Source organism: Manis javanica, chromosome 16, assembly GCF_040802235.1.
Source record: "Manis javanica isolate MJ-LG chromosome 16, MJ_LKY, whole genome shotgun sequence".
NCBI lineage: Eukaryota > Metazoa > Chordata > Mammalia > Pholidota > Manidae > Manis > Manis javanica.
In genome coordinates, this window is record NC_133171.1 from 23457153 (window position 1) to 23476381 (window position 19229).

A 19229-nucleotide genomic window follows, 5' to 3' on the forward strand; every position below is an offset into this window, starting at 1 on the left:
GTAACACCTTACTGCATAGATAGTAACCGCACTAGAGGGGGTGAGGGTTTAGTAATATGAGTAACTGTAGAACCACTGTGTTGTGTATTTGAAATCAACACAAGATTATATATCAATGATACTTTAATAAAACAAAGGCAATTTGGATTATCAAAAAAAAGTAAGTTGGATTAGTATGTAGTGGGATGAACAGATATATGAAAAGCAAGTCTAGGAAAATGGTAATGGCAGAAAGTAGCTGGGATTTTATGAGTGCTTACTTTAAAATTTTTTTCAACTCTGTTTGAAAATCTTCACAATGTAAAAAAAGGAAGCAAGAAAATACATAATAAATTTTAGTAATCATTACAATAATTGCAAATTCTAGAATGTCACTAAACACAATTTCTAAAGATTGTGTTTGAAAATAATATGTTACTTGGTATTACTGGAAAGTAACATTAATTGGGGATATCAAGAAAGGTACTGTAGCCTGGGAAACACTCAACACACACAGGAGCAGAAGTTGCATGCTTTAAAAGGTCTATTAGATAACTCAAAATATGGCAATAAGGATGACTTAAAAACTAACATGGAAGCATTTTAATAAAATTGTTGCAGGAAATGTAGCGGCACAAGATGTAGGAATACAAAGAAGCATGCCTAAGTATTTGTCATTCTAACACCTGTGTATACCTAAGTGATACCCCCAAGAGCTTCTGGACTTAAGCTGCCATAAACCTTGATTTTTTATCTTCTCAATTTTCTCATTGGAAAAATGAGGAACTGCATTATATTCCTAATAATGGAAGCCATTTTCCTATTAAACAAGTATTTAGTTTTAAATAACATTAGCTTTTCTAGATAGTGCCAAATTCTAATGCTGAGGGGATTTAAAATAATTCACCTAGTAATAATGATACATTTAAAATAGTAAATGATTAAAAAATGTCTCAGATTAATCATGACAAAGCAGATAAATTATTTCACTACCAAATGTAAGTATGTTATGCTTAAACAAGGAACTGTCAAATCATTTTTTAGCACACTATCTGCAGAATGTACAGATCCACTATTCTTCTCTTCCTTCATCAAAGAATGTTCTTTTGGAAAATCCCATAGCACCAGGAAGGTTAATACCACAGACTGAAAACTTCTACACTGTAAGCACAACTATTTTTTGGCTGAGATATTTCATTTAGCATTTTTAACAATAAAAAATCTGTATCAACACATTTATATTATACATACTGTCCTTTAAAGTAAGTTCACAGTTTTCTTCACTAGATTATATAAAACCTAACTGGTAACTGTCATGTAAAAAGGATTATGTTCAAACACTAATATAGTTCTTGATAGGTAGCCTTGAGACTAAATACTCAGCTTTTAGCTAAACGTCTAAATTACCAGCAAAATCTTGATCATACTAAAAAGTCCTGAATAACTGTTAATGTGGGGAAAAGCCATAAAACTTACATTTTTGAGGTATAGTGACACAGAATGACATTTTTGTTAACTGATAGAAGCTAGGAAAAATAATCTCTACTATGAAGGTTTGTAACAAAACACAAACTTCATAAATTCCTGACAATACTGACAATACGTTGCAATGTTACCAGGCAATTAATGGATAGACATTCTACGCATAACTTGCTCTGAGTCTCTGGACTACTTCTGAAATGCTCTAGCTCTAGGGTTTAAGTTGTGAGTAGCTTGAGTTTTTGATGAAAAAAGAAAAAAAATGCTAGTTTCTCACACAACTTTCCTGATAAGAAATCATGCCCATATTTCATTTTCTCCTAAAAACTAACATATAAAGTTTCCCCCCCTTCTGATCATATTGTATCCTAGAACCATGAATCCTAGAAAAGAAGTACTACTTATCAAGATTTAAACAATAATAATAAAACCACCCTTTACCTTTCCTAATGTGACACAATGTGCTTTCTGAAAGACAGTGTTTTATGTATAAAGGATAATACTAGGAGACAGAATGTGGGAAAATAATTGGCAACAGTCAGGGAAGTCAAGTAAAGGCATTTAAAAATAAAGCTTATAAAATAAACTCAGTGCTACAGGGAGACTGACCTACCAACAACATACAGATACCCTGGGAGGAGGAAAAATGATGACTAAGAAGGCTGGGTGATGACATCATGTAACTAAGAGGACATTACATTAAATCTCCTCTACAAGAAGCATTAAAATTTCAGTCAGGAACTCCACATTTGAATTGAATCGGGGGCAGCAGACTAATAAGTATGACAGGTAAGAAAAAAGGATCACAGAAGGTCCTTTGGGCGTTGTGGGCACTGAACTAGCCCAGGAGTGCAATGCCTCTTGGATGGCCATTGTAGTTCAATCATCTGTTTCTAACAGTCTTAGAAGACATTTTCCAGCGGACCCCAAAGCTTTCGGGATTCTCTTTCTCTCATTACAGTTCTTTAAGATACTCTCTTCACGTGCTGAGCTGGTCTAAGAATGACACAGTCACGCACTAGGGGGGTTTCTAGCCCAGGAAAACAGCATCTTCCTAGGATGAATTTGTCACTAATTTGAACATTGCATTCTGATGAATTTTTTTACCCACTGATTTTTATAGTGAGGAACTATTTATAACTTTATATTATCCTTTTGTCATTTATACTTGTTTATATTATACTTTTAAAGCAATTTGAAGCCTCGAAATAATTTTGACCTATTACATTAAGTATTTCAGTTTAGAATTTAAGATGATTACACATTAGCTTTAGCCATGGAATTTTGCATCTTATAACTGGGACAGTAGAGACCTTGAGAATGTACTTACAATCACAGGCTCTATTAATAGCCGAAAGAGTGTTCCCACTCGTATGCTCCGACAGTTCAAAATGACGCTCTCAAAGGAACTCGGGCAGTTTAAAGTTACAGGATCAAGTGAAGCTTCTTGAGAAGTCACCTTGCGACGTTTTAGAGGTGTGTTGACAATAGAATTACCAAACTGAAAAGGGAAATGTTCATGGAATAAGTCACTAAAACAAGGCCGCCAACTAAGCATACACAACGCAAGAAGACCTGCCACAGAAGTGTGGTCATCAGGACGTCACACAGATTCACTGCAGCACGTCAGATGGGGTGTCTGTGTTATAATCATACCTCCTGGGTCCAAACGACATCTGCACCCCCTTTAATCTGATCATTGTGAACATTAGTAACAACTCCTTAGGTTCTGGCGTCCGACACTGTAGAGCCAAAGGCAAGAGTGGCTGCCGAGTGAGCCACCGGAGCAGCAGGGCCGCACAGGGGCGCGCGGCGGGAAAGCTGGCGAGTACTGGCACTGCGGGTGCCTTGAATTAAATCAGCAATTCTTTAGAGAACAGGTAATTTAGGGGAATGGTCAGTTACATTACAAAAGAATGCTTCTTTATATATTTAAGGATGTTAAACTACTTTATCTGTTAAATTAAGATTTCAGTCACTTCCAAATAAATTAATCATAATATGATATTTCTCTAAGTATGTAATTTAAGCGTAACTAAAAGTAATTATTAAAAGCTTTATTATTACACAAGGATAAAACATACTCCTGTCAGAAAACAAGAGGAAAAAAGCATCCACTACAGAGAAATGGGCACTCATCCTATTCTCCCATTAGAGACAAGGCTGTGATCTGTAACCCAGCAAAAACCAGGTATGAAAACAAAATGCTATATATATCACACACACAAATATTTATTTCTGTAAACTGTTTTTTCAGGTTTAAAAATTTATTATGAACATTTTCTCAGATTATTAACAGAAACCTATTAGAAAGGTTTAAAAACTTTTTTTAGCTTTGGAATTAGATAACTCAGGAGCTGCTCCAGGGGACCCCACAGTGGAGGGGCCGAGTCTAGAACCGGGCAGCCCGCACCGTCCTGGGGGAGCCTTAAGGGCTCTTCCGCTGGCCAACATAAAAACTCCTCCCCACATGTGCATTGTGGAAATCCCTTAGTTGGGTAGCACCCTCCGAGGAGGGCTGGCCGCCTGAGAACTTTCTGACCTCCCCCCAGTAAACACTATTCTCCAACTAGCATTTCTGCAGCTAAATCCTGGTGTATATAATTACTGCCAAATTGCACTCCAGCATAGTTGTGCCAGTGTACGCACCCAGTATTCCACTTCTCCAAACACTAACCAAGATGAGATACTATTATACTTTTGAAAATTTCAGCTAATAAAATGGTAATGTAAATGAAATGCTTTAACTGCACTGGGAGGTCTTTACTTTTTTGAATTCTATCGTTTGCTTTACTCATTTTTCTACAGTTTGCGTCTATAAAGGACTGACACACACTGTGTCACATAGTTCGCTCTTTTTTCCCATTTGCACTTACATCAAATTTCCATTGATGGTGTTTTGTGCACTATTCTACGCTTTCCTTTTAATCAAATATATTTCTCTCTTCATTTACTACTTCTGCTTGTGCTGAGACGTCTGGAAAGGCATTCCCCAAGATTATAGTAAAAACAGTAATCAATCTTTTTTCTATGATCATTAAAGTCACTTTTTTTTTTCGTTTCTTATGGTTCTCTTTTTAGCAACGAAGTATGTTTCTATATTTTTATCGATATTCCAAAATTCCTGACATATATATGCACATATATATATGTATATTACATGTATATATACTTCTTCACAACTTTTTTCTTAAAAGTTTTTACAAATTTAAGAAAAATATGCATGTATTTCTGCATCTGGGTATTCTCATTCAATAGAACTGTATAAAAAACTTAAGACATCGACAGAGCTCTAATTTTTATTGTCAATGGCTGCAAAATAGTTCACCATATGGATGTGCCATATTTCTTCAACCATTTCCACACTAGCGGGCAATTACTTTGCCTGCAGCTGTTCAGCCAACAATCATGTATAGACACAGTCTTACAAACTGGAGGGGGATGATTTCGTTGAGATTGAGTCCAGGGAATGAATTACTTGGTCATTCGGTATACATTAAAAAAAATTTAATACACGCCATTACACTGTTTTCTCAAAAGGCCATTAACAACTTTCTTTTCCATCAGCAAATTAGCAAAGTACCCTTTCCCTTGGATTCTTGCCAGCACTACATTTTAATTGATTCTACATTGATTTGGAAGTCTGTCAGGCATATGGTTGTATCTCATTTTCTCTAACTTGCACTTCCTTACTTATCTGCACTTTTCATGTGGGAGTTTATTATCTGAATTTTCTCCTCTTTTTGACTATTTCTTTTTTCATTTCTTTTTCCCTCCAACTTTTAAGAGTTGTCTATTTATAGTTATTAAAGCAGTTAAAATACTTGCATTACAAATAGCCCTCTCTAGATCTATTATCTGTTACATAGTTTCTGTTCTTTTGCCATCTAACAATTTGAAATTTTCACAGTAAAATATAAAAAAGAACATAGTCAAACATCATAGTAAAATACATCCAAGTAAAATGACTTCTCCCTGTCCACTAGATTATATGAGTACACTTTATAGTTGTAATTTGCTGTAAGGATGATGTAGTTTCTTCTTGGTGAATTTTTTACACTTTAAGTCTTTAACTGAAAATTATTCTCATGCATGTTTTAATGTTCTTTCAAATAATCTTCCAAGTGGAATTTTAAGCCCCACTTAAAGATCTACTCATCTTTTTTTCCTATGGATGCTGCCTATCGACAAAAAAATTACGTCCCCAAAGGGAGACTTCATATGAACAATGTCAACCAACATGAAAAGCACCTGGTCTCTCATCCTTGCTTTCCGTGGCAGCGGGACTAAGCTCGCCTCTGCGTCCTCGGGGCAGCCCCCCAGCTCCTGCTCCGCTCCGCAGGGGTCCTCCTGTAGGGCTGCTTCCGCTCGCCCAGTGGACGGCGCTGGGGAAGAACATGCTGAATCAGCAGGTTGGGGAGACTCGCTTTTTCTTCCCTTAGTCCTGTCACTGTCATCATCATCATCACTGGACAAAATGACTATAAAGAAAACGTTAAATACTTCAGGTGTTTCGTTCCTGTCAGTTAAATACGCAAATACATTACCCAGGTGGAAGGTAGACCAAATTTGCTTTGGGAGATCTCCTCCAGATATGAGACTAATAAAAATGAATGAAGATAAAATAAGTTCTCTCTAATGAAAAGTTAAAATTTGAGAAAGTTAAAAATGAAGAAAGCATAAGAACTGGCTTTTTTTTAACAATATGCAAATATGAAATTGATTCTTAGTCCATCACCATCATCCACACAAAACATACAGCAGAAACTAAATGTTCATTAGTAGGTCTATTTTAGAGTTCCAAAATCTAAAATATGAAGATAGTCTGCGTACACACTGTTCACAAAATAGCACTTTAAGTGTATATGAAACTCCATGTGACCAAGTAATTTTATCTCACCCAGAAAATCACTGAAATCATCAGGCCTTGGGAGAACTTAGACCAGTGCCTAATGCTAACTAGACATTGAGAAAATGCATGCGGGCAAGACACCACAAAGGTATTTGCTCGTGCACCTCAGTCATTACTGAATCTTACCAAACCTGCAGAGCCACCCTTGAGCCAAATCTTAACCCCTTATCCTGGTTTATAATGTACAAAATCCCGACCCTGCCTACTACTCCAATTTTCTCATTCTACTCCATTTTCCTCTCTTTATGCTCCACACACTCTAGCTATTTATTCTGTTCCTCAAACAGCACAAGCTTATTCCTGCCTTGACTGCAACTCCCCTAACACTCTGTAGTTCTGTCATAACATCAGCTTAAATACCACTTTTTGACTGACAACTCGATCTGAATGTAAGCACACAGGTACTTGCTTATTCATATCATCTGATTTAAATCTTGTGTTGTTTTTTGTTGTGGACATTTATTTGCTCTTTTGTCTCTCCCCACTGCATACACAGTGTAAGGGATCACCTGGTTCACTGCTCCATTCCCAGTCTAAACTGTGCCTCGTAAAGAGAAAGCATTCAAAGATCACATGCCGTGGAATGAATGCATGAACTCATAGGAGTGGTTTTCTTTTTTAGTATCCCTAACATAAATGTCTAATTGATAAGTTCTGAGTAATTACATACCCCATAGAGGCTTCATTGCCACATAATTCCACCTGTCTTATTTTGCTAAGCAGTCTCAAAAGCAGATGCTAAAATTGGATCTTTCTTAAAACTGGTACTTTATTATTTTATTAACAGAAAATATAAAAGGCCAGATTACAAGGTCTAAGCAAATTTATACATATTTGAAAGTTAGGGCTTTTCCACTTACTAGCTATCTGCCTCAGTTTCCTCTCTCTGAAACTGGGGACTATAGTGGTACCTAGTCAAAGAACTGTTGCAAGAACAAATGACTTAATAGGTAAATAAATTAATAACTTGTTTTGCACAGTGCCTGACATATGTAAGTTTTTAAAAAGTCCAAGAACTGCTTATGTTTATGAAAAACCACACAGAAATAAGCGAGGCCTAGTGTTCTATCTACAACTACTTTCATGGAAAGCAGTTACGCTTCAAGGGCATTAAACCTTCTAGATCTACTGTATCAAAACTTATTCTAAAGCCCCAACTGCTGCAACAGACAGCACTGTACTACGTGACTGTTTTATTAACTTAAAATAAATGAGGATTGTGCTCAATGTCACCAGAATTGCAAAGCAAATGGAGTGTGAAAGATGACATTATATAGTTTAAAAAGTTAACTATAGCTGCTTTAATTCTATTTAAAACACACATTTTTCTCTATATATATCTAAGATTTAGGTCAGGGTCTGCTAAGGACTGAATTGTGTCCCCCCCCTCAAAATTCCTCTTTTGAAACCCTAATCCCAATGTGACTGTATCTGGAGACAGGGCCTAAGAAGAGTAACAAACGTTAGATGAGGTCATAAAGGTGAGGCCTCAAGGTGACAGCACTGGTGTCCCCGTAAGAAAAGAGAAGAAACCAAGAGATCATGCTTTTCCTTGCTGTGAAAGGACAGTGACAGGAAAGCCATCTGCAAGCCAGGAAGAGAGGCCTCACCAGACACCAATCCTGATGACGCCTTGATCTTGGATTTCCAGACTCCAGGACTATGAGAAAATACATTTTTGTTGTTTAAGCCACTCAGTCTGGGGTATTGTTACAGCGGCCTGAGCAGAATACAGGGTATCTTTGTACTTAGATTCCAAACTTGTCCCCAGAGACACCAGCATGTCTTCCTCCTAATTCACTGTTCAGAAGCTCCTTTATCAAGAATGCCAGTTCTACCACCTAAAAAGTGCCCTTTCTCACTGTGATACCGACAACTGCTGCTCCCTATCCCCGGGTGGGCCTCACTTTCCACCTGGAATTCGTGACTCCTTGAGACACTGCATATTTTACTTACTATTTAACCACCCAGGACAGAATAAAAGCTTCATGGTAATAAACTATTTTAATGGGAATACAAATTTAAGAATTATTAAGTATATTAAAAAACAGACTTTGGAAGCAGAAAAATCTGTTCATTCTAAACTCCAATAGTCCATATGCATAAAATATTTAGAAGTCACTCAATCTCCTTAGGCCTGGGTTGCTTCATTTATAAAATGCAGTATATTAGTACCTACCTCACATGATTGTAAAAATAAATTGGTTAGTGTAGAAACCTTTATCACAAAGTACATACCATGCAATAAATGATATTCCTATCATATCCATATTACTAATATGAAATGTCCCTAAAACAGAACATATTTTTTCATATACTTTAAGTAGATGTACTTATACTTTTTAGTTTTGTTTTTGAGCAGGGGAGGGGAGTAAACCTAGACTTTATGGTTTTAATTCATTGTTGATATGGTTGGTGCTAGGTTAAGCTCTGAATAAATTACCACCTCAGAACCACATGCATTTATCTTTGTTTTACTTATCAACTTAACCCCCCATCCTGGAAACCTCAGGATGTTAAAAATTTGGCTCAGTAATAATGCTCAGTAACTGCCTAATAAATAGATTTTTCATCATTATCTTACCATTAAAATACAAAAACCTCACCATTATGAACAATTCAAATGATATTAACAATATTTAATATTGCATTGGTACAACACTAAAATGTATAATAAAATATCCATTAAATACCAACATCATCATAACAGAATGCTGGCTGGACAGCTATCATACAGTAATTATTTTTTTAATCAAGTTCTTTTCAGAAAATAAGCTAACGTACTGGTATGGGCTAAGGTTTTTATATTCAATTGAATTAAAATAGAACTTGAAATGTTTCTGAAGTTTAAAAAAAATCTTAATTTTACTCCCTTTATTTGCGAGTTTTCAGAGTAATGATTTAGAACCTTAAGCAACCTCTTAGGGTAATCAATGGAGAGCCTTTTTCTTTTGGGGTTAGTATGGGGATATCGTTATTAATTAATTTCAATGTATTTGACGTATTTCAATGAACAGTAGTTATGATTCCTTTTGTGACCCGAACAGACGTATTACTGGTCAGTGGGGGCCCTTTCATTTTAGTGTCTGTACCCTTCTGACATGCTCATAGTACTTTCTGGCAGCCTCTATGCTTGTGAAAAGGTGAGATGATCTAGGTTATTCTCATCTGTTTGTGCCCCAGACCTGGAGTCAGTCATTTCTCTGAGAAGCTTGGGTTATTTTCAGTGAAAAATGTTTTTAAAAAGTACCAGTATTGTCAAATACTGTTCATGTACAGACCAGGGTTGCTTAGTTCTCTAGGCATGTGCTGTGGATAAAATCAGGAAATTATTCTCTATTTAAGAGAAAATATATAATAATTTTGCAGTATTTCCAATTCAAATTTAACGTTACAGGAGTTTTACTTCTTTGATTTCACTTTTGTATTCCTTTTCTCTAACAATGAATAAACTTAGGATTTCTTTGAGTTTTGTTTGACCTTAAAATATATACCGCAGTAGGAATGTACAGCCACAATGTTTTTATTTGAAATGCATTTGAAATATTCTGTATTAAAAGCCATCAACTAAGCATATAATCAGGTTCATTTGTTTCATTAAAATTTTCTTTTAACATTTCTGATTTTTGTTTTATGACCATGCAAAACATTTAGCTGGTTCCAGAGTCAAATATATAAAACAAGGTTTATTTAGGGAAACCTAGCATCTATCCCTAATTCCTACATCGTTTCTTCCTTTCCAAACAGGTTCTTTTTAAAATTTGGTATATTGTTTCATTAAAAAAAAAAAAAAGTCTATTCATTCTTGGTAGCACGCTCTGCACTGCGCTCTGCATTTCGCTATATTTACTTATTAAAGATCTTGGAAACCACTCTACACAACATTAAATGAGATCTTTCTCCACTTCTACAGCTACAAATGCCATACATATTCAACCAGTCCCTGGCTGTTTCCAATTTTCTGCTATTTATTACCTAAGACTGCATTTCAAGGATACACACATATGTATACATGTGTAGGGAGAGGAAAAAGATGTGGGGGAGAAACGAAAGTGGTAAGGGACTCATTTCCACTGAGTCCTTCCTATGTGTCAAATGCATCACTGGATTATCCGTTGTTCTATTCACTCCCTCAGAAACACCCTCAGGGAGGAACCTCACCCGTTCACAGATCGCCAGGCCAAGGTGAAGCTGGGCGCAACAGGCACTTATTTGAGACAGGGGCAAAGGTCTGCCAGTGCCCTTGGGTTTTTTCTGTGTAAGGTGGATAGGATGAGAACAAAATCGATTATTTTCCAACTACATGGACAGTTTTAACTCTTTACCCAAAATCATATTACATAACTGACACAGAAGATAGCTATTAAAACTGTACTTCTCAAATATGTTCATGCTCACATTGAAAATATATGTGAAAAATACTGGACTGATAGAAGTACTAAACAGGGTAAAATACTTACTTGGATCATTTAGGTCCGACAGGCTTGTTTTCCTTTCTTTCAGGGTTGTGATTCTGGCTACTTTTGCCCGAGGTAAAATGACTTTCCCATTTGTGTGCAAATAATGCTGTCTGCTATCATCACAATTCACAATAATATCAATTGGAACCTTTCCCACACTGTTGCCATAAAACTTCCTGGGTGGTAATGCTGTGTTTTGTGACTTCTGTCCTCCAGAATTCTGATGAATTGACGTTCTTAATAATGGTCCAGTAGATTCACTCGAAGTTATAGCTTGTCTGCAATTTCTTTGGAAATCCTTAGGAAAAAGAATACCACAACTTTGGCATTTGGTCTGATTTTCTTTTTCTTTTCCACCTTTTGGATAAAATCCACATTGTTTAGAAACTTTAAGCTCCAAAAGAATAAAAGAAACAAAATACTTGGGTATTTTATTTCAACATTACAGAATAATGAAAAAAAATCTCAAAATAAGTCTCTCACTCCCCATCATCACCATCAAGGCTACCATAATATCCTGAATACATGATACTACTTGGGGTTTAGTTATCAGAATGCTGAAAGGAATTTTCAAGAGCATCTAGTCCAGCTATCTTCAAATTAGACTATACTCCTCAAGGGCTGTATTTTCTAAGGCACACAGGGCATAAATAGCCTTAAAGGAATCAATGTCTAGGTCCTCAATTTCCACATAAAATTTTCAAAAACTGATTTGATTATGCTTCTGATGTCAAGGAACCTGCTGCGACAACTTTTCTCCTATTTAAAGAGAACTCTAAGCCTTTCTTCCATTTTGAATATTACAATGGTACATCGCCTTGGGTATAAAAACCATAAACTAAACAAAAGCAGAATTTTAAATGTTAGAAAAATGAATCAATTTTCAGTTTTGGTTGACAAACACTTCTTACGAGACAACTGTTTTCTAAGAGTGCTTCAAAATATTTTGAGGAAGGCCTATCTAGGTAATAATTCCAAGATCATTAAAAAATGCTTTTTGATATTAGAGTATCATCTGATTTTGTGCATATCAGTTAGGAGTTCAAAATAGTAAATGATCCCACTATAATAAAAACTTCCCACATTCATGAACTTATTTATGTGAATAAGGTTCTTCAGTACTTACATCTGTGAAGAAAAATATGAATATATGCTGAATACTGTCTCAGGAGTTAACATAATATTTATCAGTGGACACATGAAATAAATGACAGAAGTCAATGTCTCTAATTAAAAGATGAATTTCTGATCATTTTAGTTTTTATGTCAAACATGACTTATCAAACTTTGTACCAATATATAATTTTAATCAATAGTGTATGGTTAATAATCCAAATAACTCAATCTAACAAATTTTTTTAACACTTTCAGCCTTGTATCACAGGGAATGGGTAAGTGGATAAATATTTGTGTAACAATGAAATGACAGACTGAGATGATAATTATCAAGTGTATGGTAGGTGGATGCTACCAGATCCATATATGAGGAGAGCAATTTAACCATCCCATTTAAAAATGTTACTCTTTTCACTGCATCAATTATTATATCGCATGGGATCATTTAAATTTGGGATGAAAAATGTTTACTGTCAACCAAAAAATACGTAAGAGAAGACACAATTGTTTAAAATTCCCTTCGGCCTTTCAGGTGACAGAAGTCCTCAAGTGCTTGCAGGACTGACTGGTAGGTGGTAGTTACAACGTGTACACATAAGCAACAAAATTCAGCAAACTGATACTTATGTTCTATATATTTTATTCTATGTAAATTTGTAACTCAAAGGTATGTAGGAAGTATGCAAACAAGTCTAAAGACCGCTATTTTAGTTAAATCTCCTTGTTTTAAAGAAGAAACAACTGATAAAGAAATTGTTTACCTTGCCCAACGTGATTAGTAACAAAGCCCTTCCACTATACCATGTTACCTGTTCAAGAAGCTAAACCAGGGAACAAACCAAGCTTTACCCATGGCAAAACTGGATTTAGCAGAACTATCAGCTCAGGTATAGGGTGAAACTCTCAGGGCCTGGTGAAGAACATTCACAGGTATCTACAAGCGAAACAATTCCCCAAGCTGAGACAGGGCTGTGAGACCTGTGTGCCTAACGCAGAGTGGAGAGCTGATACCGAATGCCTGCTTCATCGAGAGAAGGCCACAGAAGGGCCACGTCTCACCAGGACAGAATCCATCCTGCAGGAAAGGCCTGCGACAAAGCTGTGATTCAAAAGGATCGACCTGATCTCCAAATGCCCTGACTGCCCAACGACAGATTTCAATGATCCGTAAAGGAGGACAATGAAGTTCAATCACTCAGTAGCAGTTTAGCATATGTGGATTATAAAAAGAGCATGTCTCTTTCTCTGCTAGTGTATAGGAGAATTCAGTTATGCTATTTGTGGAGTCTAGGTGTAAGGAGATTATTTTTCTCATAGCACTTTCAATAGGAATCTGTGTATGAGAAAGCACAGGTAGCAGGTAAACTGTGCGAACACCTGACTAGACACAGATATGGGACAGATGATCTGACTCACATTTTGGCCTACTGCCAATCTGTGAGGGAAATGACAGAACATTTAAATGAAACACAAACAATGCTCCTGGCTGGTGGTGTCCCAAAGAGCCTGAAAGGGAAACCTGTAGAAAGGAGTCCCTGTTTTGAAATACTACATACATACTACCCTGTATGAAATACCTAAGAAAAACCTGAACCCCACTATTCCTGTGATGTGCAAAGACATATTTCCCCCTCTAGCTACGTTATAAATTTTGTGGTACACCAAAACCAAAAAAAGTTCAAAGTCATTCATTTAAGTGGGAGACAGAGCCCCACTTTTCACCACAGTGGGAGTCAGCTATGTAACCACCCAACTGTCTTTCAAGAAACTGAGGATATAAAATCAAGCTGGGTGTGACTGGCTGCAGTACTTTAATGCACACGATAAAGATGAACAGGGCATACTTCAAAGACAAGAACTATGGAAAAGCAAAACTTCCATGTTTCCTTGTATAAAATTGATACTGTAACAGAAAAATCACATCCTTCCTATTAAAATTTCCAAAATTGAAATATGGCAGGAAATATAGTGTGAGCTATTATCATATCCTTCCATCAGCTAAGAACTACCTTGGAACCATCAGTAACAACTAGGAATACAATGCAGATCAGCTGAACTGAATATGGTATTACATTTTTCGTTATAAAAACTAGAGATTAAGAATTTTATCAATCTAGCAATCTAAAAACTGGAATCTGAACACTGCTCAATAACTTTTAGTAAAGTATGTATAAAGTAGTAAATTTTTGAATAATTTTGTTAAGTATAATTTTTTTGGAAAAACAAAGATTAGTCTCATTTCCCCCTTTTGGTCAGTGGAAGACTTTTATAAAATAAAATAAATCCAAATCACGTATCACATACTGTCTGCCAGTCTCTACACATACATAATAACCAGTAATACTTAAGAAGAATGAGCCTTTGGTAAGACACCACTGAGACAATGTCATTTTAGTAAATAACTTGACCTTGTTTTCTTACAATAGGTACACAATGTGGAATACCACAGGCTAACAATGGACAGAAAAGCCACTAAGCCTGCTCAAAAATTAAAAATTCCACAAAGGGTGGCTACAATCTATTTTTCATCTTTATTAAGAAGATGTAAGAAGAGTAAGAGCAACTGGCATGCTGGTAAGGAATAAAAGAAGGAAGGTTTATCTTAGATGTTAAAAAAAGCTGTTTTCATCTGGCATGTCTAGTGGAGGAAGGATGGTGTGCTTGGAGAGCAGCCTTCTTTTCTCCTTCTCCCCTGCCTGGGCCAAGCAGGAGCCCTGCAGTGGCGATGCCAGCATGGCCGAGGCCAAGTGCAGGCTGGCATGCCAGGAGACAGGTCACGTGCAAGGCAGAGCAAATGAGGAAATACACAGGTGACGACAGGAGTCAGGTTTCTCTCCGTCACGAGAAGGGAGTGACAAACATGCGAATTAGAAAAAGCCAAGAAAAACACTGTGCTGTTGAAGCGTAACGGGAACTCCCAGTGTGAACTCACGGATTTCCATCTGTGCTAGACATTCTCTCTCACAAACACACACGCGCGTCCATTTCCCAGCTGTCCACTGCGAGGGCCCAAGAATGACTGGCAGGAGCAACGAGCACAACCGGAGCCCAGATCCTCCTCTACTTACAGGAGTAGCAGCTCCTCAGAGACACGCCACGCAGCCGAGACAGAGCGAAGACGGTCTAGGCCACCTGGTCACACTAAAAAGCGAGTATCAAAGACGGTGCCGACAGCGAAAAGGAAGAGCGGGCAGCGGGGGAGCTCCCAGGGGCCAAGCCTGGGGCGGTCTGGGCACCGCAACGAGGGCAGCCCCGGGATACTGCTCCGGGGTAGACAGCGACTCACAGGTCTGTGGCAGCGCGGGAAAGCCCCACCTTGCAGTAGGCATACTGATGAATGAGTTCAGGAACACCTACTAAGTGACTAGTGGGCCGATCTAGGTGAGTACATCTGAAGATAAAAGTTGACTCTCCAGACAGACCCAACTGAAGTACAGCGTGAGTGGCCTGTATTTCTCACAAATACCAAGATTATGAAAGATAAAGGGAGACTGAAGAACATGACAGTTAGATGTGACATATGATCCTGAACTGGATCCTGTTCCCATAAAGAACATTAATTGGGTGAAATTTAAATGGAGCTTACAGATTAGATGGTGATTCTATGTTACTTTAAAAACTTTGACAGTGCACGCTGGTTATACAGGAGAATCTTTTTTTACTAAGGAACCATACACTGAAATCTTAAGTGGTAAATGGTATCATGCCTGTAACTTATAGTCAAATGGTGTAGAAACACACACACACCCCCAGGTGGGGCAGGGGAGGTGGAAAGCAGGCAGAGGGAGGGAGAACGATAAAGCAAATGTAGAAAACTGAGCATTTTAGTAGAAGAATATGTAGATAGCCTATTATTTTTCCAATTTTTCTGTAAATTTAAAATTATTAAAAAAATTTCTGGTTGAGAGAAATTACTTAGAGTATGCTGCAGGAAGGTATTGGTAATTTATTTTCAGAAAAATATACATTCTAGATTTTGAATAGTTAAAAAACAATATCAGAGGAGGAGCCAAGATGGCAGCATGAGTAGGGCAGCGGAAATCTCCTCCCAAAACCATACATATTTTTGAAAATACAACAAATACAACTATTCCTAAAAGAGAGACCAGAGGACACAGGACAACATCCAGACCACATCCACACCTGTGAGAACACAGCACCTCGCGAAGGGGGTAAGGCACAAACCCCGGGCCCGGCGGGACCCGAGCGCCCCTCCCCCCAGCTCCAGGAGGGAGGAGAGGAGTCAGCAGGGAGGGGGAGGGAGCCCAGGACTGCTGAGCACCCAGCCCCAGCCATCCGCACCAGAGCACAGACACACAGTGCTGGTGTGCTGGATATCAGGGAAATGCAACAGTAAAACCTGCGAGCGGGTCCCTGCAACCAGCGCCCCTGAGACAGAAGTGCTTTTGAAAGTCTTAAAGGGACAGGGACCCCACAGCTGGACGGAAACGTTCCGGGACACTCAGCCTAGCAGTTGGGAATCCCGGGGAACTCTGGGCGCCCTAATCCCCTGGGAGGCAGCCAAGCTCTGAGGCCCCTCATGGCGATAAACAGCCTCCTGCCCACTACCCCTCCGGCGCAGCCCCGCCAAAGCAGAGAAGAAGCCTGAGAGCAGCTGCACCCACAGCAACTGCCCGGAGCCTCCACCGCAGCCGCCCGGGCCAGAATCAGAGGCCCCGTTGGTGGGCAGCTGCCCAGCACAAGCCACTAGAGGTCACAGGAAAGGAAGGCAGACAGCAAGCAAGAAGGGACTTTGTTTTCCCAGCTGACATACGCACCAACTGCCCACGACTACCTCTATCACCATGAAAAGGCAGAAAAATTTGATTCAGACCAAAATCACACAGACAATCCCCGAGAGGGAGCCTGGGAAGATAGACTGAACCAATCTTTCTGAAAAAGAATTCAAAATAAAGGTCATAACCATGCTGATGGAGCTGCAGAGAAATATGCAAGAGCTAACGGATAAAGTTGGAAGGGAGAATACGGAAATGAAACAATCTCTGGAAGGACTTAAGAGCAGACTGGATGAGATGCAAGAGGCCCTTAATGGAATAGAAATCAGAACAGGAACATGGAGAAGCCGAGGCAGAGAGATAAAAGGATCTCCAGGAATGAAAGAGTATTAAGAGAACTGTGTGACCAATGCAAATGGAACAATATCTGCATTATAGGGGTACCAGTAGAAGAAGAGAGAGAAAAGGGAGAGAAAGTGCCTTTGAAGAAATAATTGCTGAAAACTTCCCCAAACAGGGGGAGGAAATAGTCTCTCAGAAGAGAGAAACCCACAGAACTCCCAACAGAAAGGACCCAAGGAGGACAACCCCAAGGCACATAATAATTAAAATGGCAAAGATCAAGGACAAGAACAGAGTATTAAAGGCAGCTAGAGAGAAAAAAAGTTCACTTACAAAGGAAAACCCATCAGGCAGGCTATCATCAGACTTCTCAAGAGAAACCTTACAGGCCAGAAGAGAATGGCATGATATATTTAATGCAATGAAACAGAAGGGCTTTGAACCAAGAATACTGTATCCAGCACGATTATCACTTAAATATGAAGGAGGGATTAAACAATTTCCAGATAAGCAAAAGTTGAGGGAATTTGCCTCCAACAAACCACCTCTACAGGGTATTTTAAAGGGACTGCTCTAGATGGGAGCATTTCTAAGACTAAATAGATGTCACCAGAGATAATAAAATCACAGGAAAGAAAGCAGAACAACCAAATATTAACTAAAGGCAAAAAATAAACTACCCACAAAAGCAGTCAAGGGAAACAGAAAAAAGTACAGAATAAAACACCTAACATATAAAGAGTGGAGGAGGATAAATAAGGGAGAGAAATGAAGAATCACGAGACTGTGTTTATAATAGCCCAACAAGCGAGTTAAATTAGACAATAAAATAGTAAAGCTAACCTTGAACCTTTGGTAACCACGAACCTAAAGCCTGCAATGACAGTAAGTACATATCTTTCAATAATCACCCTTAATGTAAATGGACTGAATGCACCAATCAAAAGACGCAAAAAAATAGAATGGATGAAAAAGCAAGACCCATCTATATGCTGTTTACAAGAGACTCACCTCAAACCCAAAAACATGCACAGACCTAAAGTCAAGGTATGGAAAAAGATATTTCATGCAAACAACAGGGAGAAGAAAGCATCTGGTGTTGCAGTACTAATATCAGACAAAATAGACTTCAAATCAAAGAAAGTCACAAGAGGTAAAGAAGGACATTACATAATGATAAAGGGCTCAGTCCAACAAGAGGATATAACCATTATAAATATATATGCACCCAATACAGGAGCACCAGCATATGTGAAATAAATACTAACAGAACTAAAGGAGGAAATAGAATACAATGCATTCATTTTAGGAGACTTCAACACACTACTCACTCCAAAGGACAGATCCACCGGGCAGAAAATAATTAAGGACACAGAGGCACTGAACAACACACTAGAACAGATGGACCTAACAGACATCTACAGAACTCTACACCCAAAAGCAGAAGGATACACATTCTTCTCAAGTGCACATGGAACATTCTCCAGAATAGGCCACATACTAGGCCACAAAAAGAGGCTCAGTAAATTCAAAAACAATGAAATTCTACCAACCAACTTCTCTGACCACAAAGGTATAAAACTAGAAATAAATTGTACCAAGAAAGCAAAAAGGCTCACAAACACATGGAGGCTTAACAACATGCTTCTAAATAGTCAATGGATCAACGACCAAATTAAAATGGAGATCCAGCAATATATGGATATAAATGACAACAACAACGCAAAGCCCCAACTTCTGTGAGACGCAGCGAAAGCTGCGTCCTTAAGAGGAAAGTATAGAGCAATCCAGGCATATTTAAAGAAGGAAGAACAAACCCAAATGAATAGTCTAATGTCACAATTGTCAAAATTGGAAAAAGAAGAACAAATGAGACCTAAAGTCAGCAGAAGGAGGGACATAATAAAGATCAGAGAAAAAATAAATAAAATTGAGAAGAATAAAACAATAGAAAAAAATCAATGAAACCAAGAGCTGGTTCTTTGAGAAAATAAACAAAATAGGTAAGCCTCTAGCCAGACTTATTAAGAGAAAAAGAGAATCAACACACATCAACAGAATCAGAAAAAAAGAAAGGAAAAATCACGACAGACCCCACAGAAATACAAGGAATTATTAGAGAATACTATGAAAACCTATATGCTAACAAGCTGGAAAACCTAGAAGAAATGGACAACTTCCTAGAAAAATACAAACTTACAAGAA

The 19229-nt window shown here is 38.0% G+C and overlaps 1 protein-coding gene across 4 annotated transcripts in view; it reads right to left on the minus strand.

The window, feature by feature from the left end:
• Positions 1–19229, minus strand: part of SENP6 (SUMO specific peptidase 6) — a 107195-nt gene that overhangs the window by 25216 nt on the left and 62750 nt on the right. For 3 of the 4 annotated variants that reach the window (XM_073224350.1, XM_073224349.1, XM_073224352.1), the window contains 3 exons: positions 10831–11128; positions 5710–5939; positions 2789–2959 (listed from right to left, as the gene is read on the minus strand). In XM_073224350.1, coding sequence (XP_073080451.1) covers positions 2789–2959; positions 5710–5939; positions 10831–11128 — 699 coding nt within the window. The remainder of the gene's footprint in view (positions 1–2788; positions 2960–5709; positions 5940–10830; positions 11129–19229) is intronic. The other variant, XM_073224351.1, reaches the window with a different exon arrangement.